At 42.1% G+C, this 15,983-nt stretch overlaps 1 protein-coding gene across 1 annotated transcript in view; it reads right to left on the bottom strand.

Moving 5' to 3' along the window:
* MLYCD (malonyl-CoA decarboxylase) overlaps positions 1 to 15,983 on the bottom strand; it is a 1,175,690-nt gene that overhangs the window by 1,039,862 nt on the left and 119,845 nt on the right. Inside the window, exon 2 of the mRNA XM_044081242.1 lies at positions 6,725 to 6,837. Coding sequence (XP_043937177.1) covers positions 6,725 to 6,837 — 113 coding nt within the window. The remainder of the gene's footprint in view (positions 1 to 6,724; positions 6,838 to 15,983) is intronic.

The following is a 15,983-nucleotide window of genomic DNA, read 5'->3' as shown; positions in this document are numbered from 1 at the left end:
CACACACACACACACACACACACACACACACACACACACATTAATAACAGCTACAAGTACAGTTGTGTAATTAAAACTTGCCATAACAGTAGCTGTTCGAATGATCACTACTTAGGCAGCCTTAGGTACATGGGTTATATCCTGCCATGGCTAGAAAAGTTGGCCAGCTTAAAAAGCTTCAGGGCACCTTCCATGCACCCAAACTGTCAAGCAGCTCGAGCTGAGCTGAAAAGACAGGTTTGGGCGTGAAGCCCTTCAGAAAGTACAGTTGGGTACACTTACCATAAATGTAGATGTTCGAGTGTATTCACTGTTGTAGTTCTAACAAATGGGTTATCCGGCTCCCGGTAGCGCTCGATCGGTGAGAATACCAAAGATAAGTAAAAACGACATAGTCTGCCATGAGCTGTAAAGGACGTCAGGGCGTCCGGTACAAAAGGAGGCAGCCGACGTCACTCAGTCTCTCTTGCCATAACAGTCAGAAGCCCCCAGAAATGAGGCTTAAACCAAATGCAATATTGGCAAATAATATTCAATTTAGCCTATACCTCAGGAAAAGAGAACAGGAGAGGACCAAAAAAAGGGGGGAAGGAGGGAAACCAGGACTGCAACAGTGAATACATCCGAACATCTACATTTATGGTAAGTGTACACAACTGTACTATGTTCATCGTGTTCCACTGCTGCAGTCATCACATTTGGGTAGATTCCCAAAGCTGAAGAAATGGGGGGAGGCAGTCAAGGAAACTAGGGGCTGGCTAGGATGCCCTGCAAGACTGCAGAGGCAAACCCTGCCCTGGATTTGGAGAAGAGAGGCAAGTGGTAATGCTTGGTAAAAGTGTGAACAGATGTCCAGGTGGCAGCCTCCAGGATGTCCCTGGTGGGGACTCCTCTCAGGAAAGCTGCAAATGTGGAGGCTGCTTTGGTGGAGTGTGCCCTGACCCCCTTGGTGGAAGGCCTTCCATGCTGTTTGTAGCAGAAATGGACGCAGTGTGCTATCCATTGGAAATGGTTTGCTTGGAGATGACTTTGCCTTCTGCCCCTGTAGCAAAGCTAACCAGCAATTGATCAGACTTTCCGAAGGATTTAGTCATGTCCCGATAGAATCTGAGCTGTCTGTGCACAACTAGAGAGTGAAGAATCCTTTCCCCTTGTTCTGGGGATTAGGAAAGAAAGTGGGCAAATGAATGGATTGGTTCAGTGCCACACTGGACACCACCCTGGGTATGAAGGATGGGTTAGTTCTGAGGGATACCCTGTCTGCATGAAAGATGATGAAGGGTTCCACAACAATGAGTGCTTGCAGCTCAGAGACTCTTCTGGCTGAAGTGATGGCTAGAAGGAATGCTGTCTTCCAGGAGATAAAGTTTAGCTCTGCAGAAGAAGCTGGTTCGAAAGGAGGAAGGGTGAGCTTTTCCAAGACAAAATTAAGGTCCCAAGCTGGTGTTGGTGCCCTTCTGGGGGGCCTCAAGTTGCAAGTCCCTCTGAGGAAATGTTTGATCAAAGGGTGTGAGAAAACGGGCTGCTCAGTGGGAAAATGAGCAGAAATAGCAGAGGCATGAATTTTTATAGAGGAGAAAGACAGACCACTGTGAAGTAGGTCAGCTAAGTAATCCAGGATGACAGGGATGGAGGGCTGTGCCATATTGGCTCCCTTAGCCTGGCTCCAGGTGCAGAACCTTTTCCATTTATCTGCATAAGACTTTCTGGTGGTAGGAAGTCTGGCCTCATGGATAACATCCAAAACCTTTTACTGAGGATGGCATATTGGTTCGGGGTTAGGGAATAAGCCAAGCTTCCAAACTGAGTGTCTGCAATTGGGGATGCATGATTTCCCCTTCCCTCTGGGTCAGGAGGTTTGGAATCTGAAGAAGATGCCATGGAGGCAGCGGGGACAGGCTGCGCAGCAAAGGTACCAGTGTTGTCGGGGCCAGACTGGAGCTATAAGAATGGTCCTTGGTTTTTCCTCCCTTATTTTGAACAGTACCCTGGGGATAAGAGGTAAGGGAGGAAAGGCATAGACCGATAGACTGACCCAGGGGAAGGATAGGGCACCCACTTTTCAAGCCATGCAGTGATGCTCCCTGGTGCAGAATTTGCTGAGCTGATGGTTGGTTTGAGATGTAAAGAGGTCGACCTTCAGGGATCTCCCCATTTCTGAGTTATTAGAGTGAAGGTACTTCTGTTGAGTTGCCACTAGTGTGGGTCCAGACGGTTTCTGCTTAATTGGTCTGCCAGAGAGTTGTGAGAGCCTGGTAGGTATTCTGCCAACAGGTGTATTTGCATGGAAGAGGCTGTGAGCCAAAGGGTCATGGCCAGCCTGCATAGAGGATAGGAGTGAGTCCCTCCCTGCTCGTTGATGTACCACATCACAGAGACGTTGTCTGTTTTGATCAGGAGAACACCTGGAGAGAGAAAGGGTTTGAAAGCTATCAAGGCGTGCTGCATAGCCATCATCTCTTTTTGACTGATGTGCAGAGGAATTTGCTGGGGGCTCCATTGGCCCTGTATACACCTGCCATCCAGGTGTGCACCCCAAGCATAGACTGTGTCTGTGGTGAGGGTCTAGGTGGTGGGGAGGGTGGAGAGAAGGGCTGTTCCTTGTTGTGGGAGCATGCTGTTGCCCAACGACATTCCTTTTTGAGGAAAGGAATTATAGGTAGAAGAGTTTCCAGGTCTTGAGAGTGTTGACACCAAAGGCTCTTTAGGTACCACTGAAGTTTCCTCATATGCAGTCTGCATATGGAATGAGTAGTATGCAAGATGCCATGAACCCCAGAGCTTGCAGGATCTTCCTTGCAGATAGTTGGGGCCTGGTGACTAGCTGAGAGAAGTAGGCTGTCAGGAAAATCTGTTTCTCTGGTGTAAGATATGCCATCTGGGATGCTGTGTCCAAACTTGCTTCCAGCAAGATTATCCTTTGGGTGGGCACCTATATGGATTTCTTTTCGTTGACTGTGTATCCTAGGGAGGTTAGCAAGGTCTTTACAAAGGCCAGGTGACTGATGAATATCTCTGCCTGCAGAAGGCAATGGCTGGAACCAGACATTTTGTGAAAACTCTGGGAGCAGTAGATAAGCCAAAGGGAAGCGCAGAGAACTGAACGCGTTGATATCCTGCCTTGAAGCAGATATATTTCCTGCATGATTCCCTTAAAGGAATGTGAAGGTAGGCCTCTTTTAGATCTAGGGTGGCTAGCCAAGCATCTTTGGAGAGCATGGGTAGCAGCTGCTGGAGAGTGAGCATTTTGAATTTTGGGATCGCCGGGAAGGTGTTTAGAATGGATAGATTGAGGATGGGGCATCAGGTGCCCTCTTTTCTAGGCACCAGAAAAAGCCTGGCGTAGAAGCCTTGGCCTATCTGTTCTGCAGGAACATGCTCTACTGCCCTCACAGAGAGCCGGGAAATGATTTGGTTTTGAGCCTCTGCCCACTGATTTGGTGGTAGATCTGAGAACCCTTTTGGGGTTGGAAGGGTGTGGAAGGAAAATTTGTAACCCTGAGACACAATGTTCAGAACCCATTGGTCCTTGGTAATGATGGCCCAGGTGCTTGAGTGAAAGGAGAGTTTTCCTCCTAGGGGTAAGTAAAGGTGGGCAGAGGGAGTGAGTCATTGTGAGTTCTCACCATAAGGGGGAAGGTTAGAACTCCCTTGTTTTGAAGTGGAGGCAGTCCACTGCTTAGATCTCTGCATTCTTTGGGGCTGCTATCTGGGGAGGGGTCTATTTCCATGGGGCCTAGGCTGGGCCGGTTTACTCGGAGCAGGAAAGGACAGTGCTTGAAGGGACAATGCCTGTGGAACCTAGGGGGCTGGACCTATAAGAAATCCTTAATTGTTTGCATAGATTTTGGTTTTCTTCCATCTTTTTTAAGACCTCTTCTGCCTTAGTGCCAAATAAGTTATCTTTGTGCAAGGGGGCATCCAACAATTTAGATTTGACAAGGTCTGGCAGGGGTTGTTCCTTAAGCCATGCATGTCTTCTAATGACAGATCCAGTGACTGCTGTTGGATTTTTAAAAAGATATTTGTGTGAGTCAGGGATTCTATAGTACCTGTCTGTTTTTTTGGGAGCAGGAGGTAGGGAATCAGGACTCAAGCTGTATTCAAGGAAAACATCCTCCACAACATCCAAGACTGGAGGGATGGCCAAGGGTCTGTGTTGTGGAAGATCTAGGAATTCCCCGAGTCTCTTTTTAGACTGAGGGTAGTCCTGACTCTCCCACTGAAAAGGTTCCCTTAAATTATGCAGGGTTTCCCCAAAGGAAAAATTCTCTGGGGAAGAGGCTGAAGGAATGGAGTCCTCTGCATCTGAATCCTCATAAGTGGAGAGGGGTTGCATGTCTTCATAGTCAGATGCATCAGATTCATCTGACTCTTATTCAGACAAAACTACAGGGGACAGATCTCTCTTCCTTTTTGAGGGGGTAGCTTGGCTTCCCCTGATCAGCATGATAAGGTCTTCCGCCATTTTAAGCATTTGAGACTGAGGCAAGGTAGCAGGCACCTGAGACTGAGTCATCGGTTTCTTGGGTGTGGTTCGAACCCTAGGCCTAAGGAACTCAGTCGTTTCTGAAAGAACAGTAGTCGTGAAAGAAGATGTCTGTTTGTGTCGAGATTCGGTAGTGCTAAGGACTTCCTCGAAGCTGGTGCCTGCTCAGCAGTTCCGGACCCATCATCCAAGGTACAGACAACCGCAGGATCCTTAGTCAAAGAAAAGTTTTGCAGCATACCGGACTCCGAAAGGGTCTCGGTATCGGCCTGCGAATCAACTGAAGCGGGCATCACGGGCTTCGAAAGCGCCTCACTGAGTACCGGAGGACTGACAACTAGCTTAACGGAAGTGTAGTCGGTAGGTTTGGACCTGTGCAGTCTGTCTCTTTCTTTATCTTTACGTTTTTTAGGAAGATCTGCTGTCGGATGGCTTACTGAAGCCACATCGAAATTCGAGGACTGTAAACGAAAATATCTGGCTACAATAAGGACCTGACGATGAATAGTTTTGGTGTTGAACAAAGCACAGAAGCGACAACGGGAAACGTCGTGGTCTGGGCCTAAACAAGTGGATGCAGTAAGAATGAAAGTCTTGGTGTGGTATTTGCTTTCCACAGGCGAGACAATTATTAACTTTTTCTGACATCTGTTATTGCAAGAAAAAAGGATCCCCAATGGGGTACTTCGCTTTAGAAGACTTCAACCTCAATTCGGAGATGAACACTCAGGTAGCGGCTGACTAATGTGAACTGCTTCTGCTTCGGGCTCCATGACAAGAAAGAATGATGTAATGGCGTTGGCTGCCTTACTTTATACCACTGACGACCTGACGTCAGTCCTCAAGCGACAGCAACCGACGCAAAAATACTACGTCTCTGGTATTTGGGCCAGCCGAGGGCTACCCTGGCAGGGATAACCCAAATGTGATGACTGCAACAGTGAAACACAAACAACATCTGCAGTGGTTCCTGTCTTTTCCAACTCATTCCTGCTTGTCTCTTACTCAAAAATTGTCAGTGGTGCTTTAATTGGTTTGTCAGCACTGAAAGCAAGTGAGCGTGGCCTAAAATGGGGGAGGGGGGGCTGAAGAGAACTGGAGTATATTGGGACTAATTTATAAATGTATTATACAAATGAGGATCATCCACACTGTGCTTTATATACCAACGTGTAGTACAAGTATGGATCTCCCTTAGAGGCACAAGTCCACTCAGCTCACCACAGATACAGCTTCCTCCCTATGTGACTAAACTTCACTGGACACAACTTACGATGACTGCAATATGCCGACTTGCTGTGGAATTTTCTGCACAGGACTGCCCTCTATAGTAATCAATTATGACTGCTTAGTTTGTGCTTCTGTGAACTACGGGACTCCGAATACTACCATTAGCTTTGTTAGCAAGTAAAAGTCTGTTGGGATAAATTCTGTTATCCTCCACTAATTCTTCTGGAAAGGAAGCCTTTTAATGAGTAGTTAGATCAAACTGAAATGTTATTAGATTTAAACTTAAGCAGTAAAGCACTTGCAAAGAATTGAGATAATTGTAAATCGACGATCATTACTGTAAACCAAAGATCAGAAATGTGGTCACAATGAAAGCAAATGAGTTATGGAATAACAAGTCACTGTAGATATCTAGAGGGCTTTAAAGAAAAAATAACAACAATGGAACAAAACACCATGAAGAGCGATTGAAAGCAGCCAGAATGTCTACCCAAGAGGACTTGCAAAACACAAACAAACATGGAGAAATTTTTTAAAACAACCATCTTTTGATGGTAACCCATGAGAAACCAAACTGTTGGAATTAACGTTTGATGCAACAGAAGGTTGAAATGATGATAACTAGGGTAGAAGAGAAACAATTTAAAAAATGTGAATGTAAGAGTAAATTACTGAAGTTCAACTATACTGACAAGGTGTAGAGGCAGGGAGAAACAAACAGAAAATTGTAATATTTTTGAGGCAATTACAACTTCCTCATAAGTAGGAACAGTCATATTAACATAAAAATAAAAACAAAAAGTAAAGAAGCATAACACATACTTATTTTACATAAAAATCAGATCTTTTGCATCAACCCATTAATGCCACCTAACTTTTTGTGATTAATGCGAAATGACTCAGCATGGTGAAAAATCTGCAACCAGTTATAATTACATATTTTTGCAGCATAAAGCCCTGAAGAAAAAGTACCAAACAACATTCCTAGGAAAAACATATACTTACTCACTGATTTTCTGAAGTAACTCACAGGGGGAATGCCAAGTAACTCTTTCCAGGTTCAGAAGTCCCACAGAGAACCATTCTGACAGCATGTACTTTAAAATACTATTCATCTCCTAAAAAGGGAAAGAGACATTCTGCATATAATAAACAAAAAAAATAAATAACTGTTTTATGAGTGAGAAGCAGTGGAACCACTCCTCATATTATTGTGTTAGCAGTTAAAATAAGCAAATTTGCTGAATTATTTTTCTTTGAAATATTTCAAAATCTTATGAAATAATGATACCTGATACTTTTGGCAATACCTCTTTAGATAAAACCTGTATGCATTCATTTACTTATTTGATAATAAGGTATACAGTCAGCTCCTTTTAATTCGCTCACACACTGTACTTACTTGATATGCTCATTGCAAATGTATAAAAGAAAAAAAATACAGTAATGACTATCACAACTTTACACTAATATTGTTAATATAATTAGTTTTTGTCACTTAAAATAGTTAGTTTTTGTCAGTTATTGCTATTGTTAAGGAATACAGCAGGACATGTAAAATGATTTACCTATGCCACACAGCCCTAAGTGGGAAGTAATACCTAGTAAGCTCAAGACATTTGAGAATTAAACCAAGAATTTCTAAACTAAAAACTAAACTATTTGAGTATGCAGTCCTTATGAATAGGATACAATCACAAAGGTGTGTTTCTCCATCTCTCCTTGGTATTTTACCTATTAACTTGTTGCATAAAAATATCAATTGGAAAGTCCAATACAGAAAGCTTAACTGTTCAAATAAACAGCTTCTTTTTGGCAAATACTCAAAATATTGCAGTACGGTATAAAAATGAAACTGCACAACATTGGAAAATAGACATTCTCTACAAGTGTACAAATTCAGAATTACTGTACTTAAGAAACATGATGTGAGGCACGGTGAAACCTCTTCACAAGGCTACAAGAGGTTTGTCCTGTGGGAAAAAAAAATGTTGATTTATTTAGTTACCTGCCAACATTCCTGTTGAAGTAGGTTTCTGAACATCAGGTTTATAAGGTAAACTGTTTAACTCTCTAACTCTTTAGTATCAGTTTCAAAATTTAACCAAAGACCTTGACAGAAGCACACAGAAACACTAACCGATTTTGTTCAGACTAAAGTTTGGTTTACTGGATTGTCTGCCAAGGCAAATGCACATTCTCAGGAAAAGCTGTGGTAGAAAGGTTCCACAAATACACAGAGAAGCTACAGTGGGCAAGTAAAATTTTAAGGTTACTGTCAAAAACATGCGCACATCACACCTGCCTTAATACAATTTTAGAATATGGCATTTATAAACTGAAAGATAGTTGGTTAAAACTACAAAAATACAGCGAATGCCACATAATGCATGTTTCAATGAACAGTGGACAACACAGACCAGCACTGTGAAAAAAATCACCCCACCACACAACACTCAGAAATGATCATGCAATGTTTAAATCAGTCAAAGCATGTCTTTCTGTGACTAACAACAAAGTACCAGAAAAGGCATTCTACTGCCCTGCTGAAAAGGTCTTTCACAGAAAATAGAAATAACTGGTTCATAGCAATAATTTCATAACAGTAATTTTCCAATGCATCCTTACCTTACTTCATAGGGTTGTGTTTAGCACTGATAATAGTATTCAGATATGAAAAACTAACACTCGGAGGTGTAGAGGCCATCTGCCTGTGGCAATGGTCATCACGACACCCAAGGGTGATCTGTTACTTCTCTATACTGTCCACATTGTGGCATTATAGGACTACATAAACACAGCCGGCCTTAGGCATAGGCCAGCTAGGCGGTGCTTTCCAGTATTTATTTGGTGTAGGTATACCAGGATGGGGGCACCAGGCAGTGTGGAACCCTTTTGCCTAGGGCACCAGGTAGTGTGGAACCCTTTTGCCTAGGGCACCAGTTGACCTAAGGCTGCTCCTGTACATAATGCTTACATAAACACATGCTGCTTAGAATGCAGTTCAGTAACCAAAAGATATGTGCAGCACAACTCAGTAGGGCAAACACCATATTACCTCCATATTTACAAAGTGACAGCAAATCTTATTCCTTTGAACATACAAGATAACAGAAATAAAGTCAGAAGTAGAAGAGGGGAGAGGAAGATGAAGATTGACTGACCAGTTTTTTTCTTTGATTTATTTATTTTTTTTAATGTTTTATTTAATTTCTGCTAACAGAACTGGGCAGCAGTGGCAGGTTTTAACATTATACAGGAAAAAATACAGTACCAGAAGTTCTTAACAGCAAACCAATGAAACACACAATGCAGAGAGAAAACATTATGGTGTGCTTGTGTGCAAACGCATATATATATATATATATATATATATATATATATATATATATATATATATATATATATATATATATACATATATATATATATATATATATATATATATACATACATACACACACACACACACACACACACACAGTCATATATACAGACTAATATTATATTCTTTGGAACAAAGCAAAGACTGCAGATAAAAAAATCAAGCAAAACAAGTCACAAAATATATTAAAGTATGCATAAAAGCACCTTCCTAAAAAAAAATGTAGGAAGATAAAATGCTTGCTGGAGTAAATGGGTTGTAACAGATGGTTTAAAGTTGGTGACTGACAGTCCCTGGGATTCAGTAAACTCTGTGGAGTCTTCATGTGTGCACAGTGATGTGAGGTGAGCAGCAGTGCTAATTGCATATTCATGCCATGCACTGCGTTTAAATGTAAATAAGTACATATTTTGTGGTTGGCAGCAATGTTGCTGGCCAGGAAACCATGTATAGCAGCATGGACAGCAAACCTGTTTACGTCGGAGAACAGTCATTTAGTGTGTTTGCACGGAATGCCACAATGATCACCAGGGCTTAACATATAGTTCTCATAGCGTTAATGGCTTAGTGCAATAAATCTTACCAAAACCCAATATGACTGGGGGACAATGACCCAGAAAATAGGGACAAATTTTCTCTTTTAAACTTAGAAATGTGCTAGAATACCACAGTTTATGTAAAGATAAATTTTCTGAAGGATTTGAAGTCTGAAACTCAAATGTATGCAAGTGTTTAGTGACATCAGTTCTGAGATCATCTCACTGATATGGCAGAAAACCACAAATATTATAAGCAGCAGATAAAAGGCAAAAATCTGGACATTTGAGAGGTATTTTAGTTATGTATTTGCACCAAACACAGTACAGAACAGTGTATACAATGCAGAGTAATATGAAATCCCATTCCTGGCATTCTGTACTGAAGATGTGTAAATGATCTGTAAAGGTACATGGACTCCCACGTAAAATAAACACTCAGAGGAAGCGTGTGAATAGTAACAGGGACACACAGATGAACTGTAGGAATGAACACAGGGAAATAGGGCAGGTGAAACAACCTAATATACAGCAGACGAGGGCATCTCAATGGAAGACGGTTGTAGAAACAACACCAGTCACATATCAATATGGTACAGTATGGACTGCACAGTGAAAATGTAAATTATGTGACTGTCACACAAGCTAACATAACAGTGGGGAAGACGTCTGTGTGAGATAAGCATCATTACATGAACAATGCAGAGGACAACCATCAGGGATGTTATATAAAATCAGGGTAGGGTGCATACTGTGAAGCTGTGCAAACTGATTTGCCTGAATACGAGTGTAATCCCAACAGAGGTCTCCAGCACATGGGACACAGGTAAAGGCTCATGGACAACATTATAAAAAGCACACACAATCATGGATAATATCAGAATAATACCACCAATAATCCCAAGTCTCTGACATAACATGTATGATTCAGTCTGATCAGAGATGATTCTGCACAAACACACTTGCACAACTATTATGACATGACTCTAGGAGGGTAATCAAGCACACTGTCCTGACACTAACATCAGCTGGCGGTGTTAGGAGGGACACTGCTATACATGTATGTGACATTATGATCATCAATACGGGCTAGCTGACTGGTGTGCATGGCATAAATATATGGCACAATCCACACTGTCACGAATATTTATTACTCATGCTATTAATGTTTTCAAAAAGACTGTGTATGTACTGTGTACATCACCAGAACAGGTATCACACATGCATCTGTTGTAACAACTTGAATGGGGTTCCGCACCACAAGACAGTAATGTTTGCACAGTAAAAAGACTACCTAGGTATGGCCAATAAGATGTGTAAAAGCTCACTGTGGAAAAGGTGGTACACTTCAGTCACACATCAATGGAAGATGTGTAGTGAGGTACATGAAGAAGGCTGCACTGTACTCAGTTATTGGTGTAATGAAGACTGTGAACAATAGAGGTATTATTACCTGTGATGTGGATGTCCTTCACATACACAGTAATGTTGCATACAAGGGAGTAGTCAGCACTGTGGCCACATGCTGGTGGATGTACCATATACCATCTACCCCAGGACACAGGTCACATACCTACTGGTCTGATTATAGGGTGTGATGTCTACATTATACTTAGGTTGTGTGTTTGTTTGTGTAATGTAACAAATCCTCCCATGTTTTTGTTTGTGTAATATAACCAATCCTCACACATTTTTGTGTCATTGCAGGTGTTGTCATAGTTGTGGCAACAATCTTGGCGTGTGCTGATACTGTCTGTATTATACTAATATCACAGTTGGACTCAATCATTGCCCACAATTTGTAGTCCTTCAGACAGCTGTTTGGACACAGGATGTGTATGTCATTTGTGATGTCTGTGACTTAAATAATGGACAGGAAAGGGCCTAGCAGATAGTCCTGATGTATAGACCTGATCACTGGACCTGAGATACATATTTAGATACCACATATGTGATACAGTGGTCCCCACTTGATGATATAGGTGTTTATGGCCACATCTGACAGTGTTGAGTTAATACCGCAGTGCAGATTTATGTCAAATGCCTTGGGTTTGTCAAGTTCAAAAGGATGATAGTGTTGCAGTCATGCATGCCCTTGATGACGTCTTTGAAGACGTCTACCAGATGTAACAGACATGATGTAGCATTAACAACTCACACAGGTCTGTTGCAGACAGCCGGATATTACTAGTGCCCATTTACAAAGGGTCCATGATGACATGTTGGTCTACCTCACAGATGAGGAGAGTCAGGATACATCTATACATGCATGTATCCATTGCTGCCCCCAACTCACACGGATGCATGCTGATGTACACCCTTTTACAGCAACACAGTCTGTTGGAGGGTGTGTTGAAGTGTGTATTCAACCGTGTCAGGAAGGTATGTGCTGAGTCACGCAACAGGAGATATGTGGTGTTGTCACAGCCCAATGATTCTTTGTGATAGGCCAGGATGAGGGTAAGACAGTGTGTGAAGGCTGCCAGCCCAGCTAGACAGAATTTTGTAAATAATCCTATGTCAATTGTAGATATTAATATGTTCCACAGGTTTATTTTACAAATATAAGAAAACTATATGTTATGATTAAACTATATGTTATGTGCTGAGCCTCAAAAATGTAACCACAGTGCACTCTGCTGGAGAAGAGCAGAAATGTATATGGGCCATATGCCTGTGCAAATATATGTTTTCATAGTAGAAGTTGGGACATGCAGAGTTAACTTGCAAACTCTGAGAAAATAAGTAAAGAGTTTTACCATCTGCTATAAAGTTGGTTTATCTTAGCTAAGAGACAGGATGTCTAGGATAGGGGCTTCTCTCTACTAACTGGAAAAAGAGGTAATTACAGGTTTCCAAGGTAATTGTTTTACAACTTCCAATTTCAGGCAAGCTTCTAAGAGATAAGTGTCACCTTCTAAGAGATAAGTATTTTTCATAGAGACATGTTAAATTCTGTTGGTATCTGTTTAGCCTGAGAACTAGACACAGGTGTTAAATAGTGATGTCATCTAGCTAACCCATCAGTAATGCGCATTATTAATTTAAGAACTATCTCAGAGAGAAAGTCTGTGTATTCTGTATTTTGTTCTGAACCTATAAACATCTCTTCAGCACTTCTCATCTATATATATATATATATATATATATATATATATATATATATATATGACAGGCTCTGTAAGTAAGATATTTAGAACATAATATCTATTAGAAATAGATAGGGATATAGCAAGAGTAGTCTAGATGTTTTCTGTATTTATGTGAGACTGTTCTGCAATGTGGTTTCAAAATATTTCCTGTGATTCTGAACTCTATTGTCACTGTGTTGAGTTAATGAGTATTGTCTTGTGCTTTTATTATTTATTATTAAATATATTTAAACCTATTAATTGTGGCTGGTTTTGGTACAGAGATATTTAAGCACTTAGACTACTTGCATATGTATTTGGAGATACTGTACAGGCCACTCTGGGATAGCCTTAAAAGTTCTGGTCACACTTACTATTTGGATAACAGTAACATCACACAGTAAGACTGGGCACCCTTTGGGAGGGGCTTTATTAGCAGCTGATAAGTAAGTGGTTGGTGGCAGTGGTTTCTACCTTATAGTCTGGACAGAAGGAGGCATAGTTAGTGAACCTGTGCCAGCCTTCCCAGGAGTGTCTGTGTGTTTGCATATAATTCAAATCTTAAAGTGTGTGTGTGTGTCAGCTACTTGGGCAGAGACACGAAGCATTGGTTGGACAGAGAGGGTGCTGGAGGTTTTGGCTTGACCACTTTGAGATCTTAACCCTATAGCTGTGCAAGTGGGGAGTCTTATTGGGGATTTGGAGAGAGAGGGAGAAACCAGAACCAGACTGATTGTGATCTCTGTATGCTCTTAAGGGGAACTGTACTTTACTATGTGTGTACCTATCATCCTCCCAATGTGCACATCCCTCACTGATGTTAGTGGTGTGAAATAAGGCTCCTTGATTAATAGGCCAGGGCAGGGGCATCACACAGTGCAAACTACCTATCCTGATTTGGCCTAGCATTTGGACACAATCCAACACACAGATATCATTGAGAAACTCTCCCAGCTGTGGATTAACCCTTGCGTCACTTGATGGGTAACCACCTGACTCACTGACAGAACACATACTGTGAAAGTCGGTGAATCAACTTGTACAAGTAGAGCTGTCACCACTGGTGTACTGCAGGATTCTGTGCATGGCCATTTACCATTTGGAATCTATTTCTCAACAGTTCAGGCTAAAGTATACTGCCTCTGACTTACAATATTTGCTGAATCTTGCATACTGGGTGCAATCACTGAATCCATCTATGATGGCAGCATACTACAGGAGGGGCTAACACAGACAAATGAGTGGTGACAAAGCCACATAGTCTACAAATAAATGTAAAAATATGGTTTTATTTTGTCCTTCTGCAAAGCGAAATTCCCTGCTAATAACACTATTGACAACAGTCCCACTATGCTGAAAACCAGTGATGCAAGCAGTGGGAACATGCATAGATAGCAAGTGTCTACAATGGTGTGTTGTGCACATCATAAGTTACTACATCATATTCAGGTCTGAGAATTATATTACAGCACTGTACTCTGAACCTCATTAGAACACTAATAGAGTACAGTGTTCTCTTTTGCAGTACCTCACCAGACACATGCAGCAGCTGGAGAAACCACAGGGGTTTCTCACCAAGGCCTAAAAACTGTGCCGTGATGTATGTGGACAGACTGAAAGCCATGTCACTCTAATCTGTATCATAAAGGATGAGGTGAATTTTGTCTGGCCTCCAGGCCAGTCTCTGACCCTGTCCTGGTGGGAATAGTGCACATCCACCAATGAGAGATAGCTGATAATATCAACAGTGTCTGGTGAGGAGAATATGGTAATAACAGTCTCCCAATTGCTGGTGTAAAAGGCTTTCTGTACTGTCACACACACACACACACACACACACACACACACACACACACACACACACACACACCAGTTGACTGCAGTGAGAACAGAACCACTATCTGGGTACACAAACTACATAACTCTGTATTTAAGGCAAGCGCTACAGCTCAAGACGGACTTGGACTGTCTCAGACAACATTTTATAGCTGATGACATTAGCAGTGCCTGGTGAGGAGAATATAATAACAACAGTGTCCTACATGGTGGTATAAAAGGCTCTCTGTAATGTCAAGCAAATACACACACACACACACACACACACACACACACACACACACACACACAGACACACACACACAAAACCCAGTTGACTTTAGTGAGGACATTACCCCATCTAAGTACAAAGACTACACAACTTTGTATTTAAGGCAAGTGCCACAGCTCATGTCTGATTTTTACAAGGCTTCAGGACAACTTACAGTGGATGACATCAGCAGTACATGTTGGACAGAAGACTTTGGGAGGCCTGCATGAAATGGATGTGTAGGCATGTGCAAGTGTCAAAATACTGTCACTTCATGGAAATGGAGGGGCAACTGCAGGATACACACTTATGTTCTTCTGGCTAGACAGACAGACACACACACACACACACACACACACACACACACACACACACACACACACACACACACACACACACACAGTTAACTGCAGTGAGAACAGAACCCCCTTCCTATCTAAATACATAGACTACAAAACTCAGTACTTTACGAACATGCCATGGCACAAGTTTTACTTTTACAAGGCTGTAGGACAACTTATAGTGGATGGTATCAACAGTGTAAGGTGGAGAGAAGATGGTGGGAGGCCTGTGTGAAATGGATGTATAGGTATGAGCAAGTCTCAAAATACTTGCACTAAATGGGATTGGAGTGGTAACCGTAGGATACACAGTTATGTTCTTCTGGCTAGACCCACACACATACACACTTGACTGCAATGAGAACTGAAACCCTTGCCCATCTGAGTACACAGATTACAAAGCTCAGTACTTTATGCAACAGCTATGGCAAAAGTCTGACTTTTACAAGGCTGCAGGTCAAATTTTAGTGGATAACAGGGCTGGATGTTGGGAGGCTTGCACAGGTTCATAGCACAACCCTACACATCAACACTGGTATCTCCTGGTGGGTGATGAAATCTCCACCTCTGCCGCTGCTCCCAAAGGGTACCACAGCACCAGCTACCAAGGCAGTACTACCTGAGGGTGCAAGTAGTGCAGGGGAAGCACTGGCAGTCTTGCCAAGTTGGGTCCCAGACGTGCTGGGCATCGATGCTTCAGCTGGTGGAACGGGGGCAGACTGATCCACTGGGGCTGGTCTACCTCTCTGTGCTGTGTAGCATTTAGTGATTTGGAACACATGGAT

Source organism: Protopterus annectens, chromosome 8.part0, assembly GCF_019279795.1.
Source record: "Protopterus annectens isolate FY-2018-M chromosome 8.part0, PAN1.0, whole genome shotgun sequence".
In the NCBI taxonomy this organism is placed as follows: domain Eukaryota; kingdom Metazoa; phylum Chordata; order Ceratodontiformes; family Protopteridae; genus Protopterus; species Protopterus annectens.
Note: the sequence above shows the minus strand (reverse complement) of the source record. Positions and strands in the feature narration are given on the sequence as shown.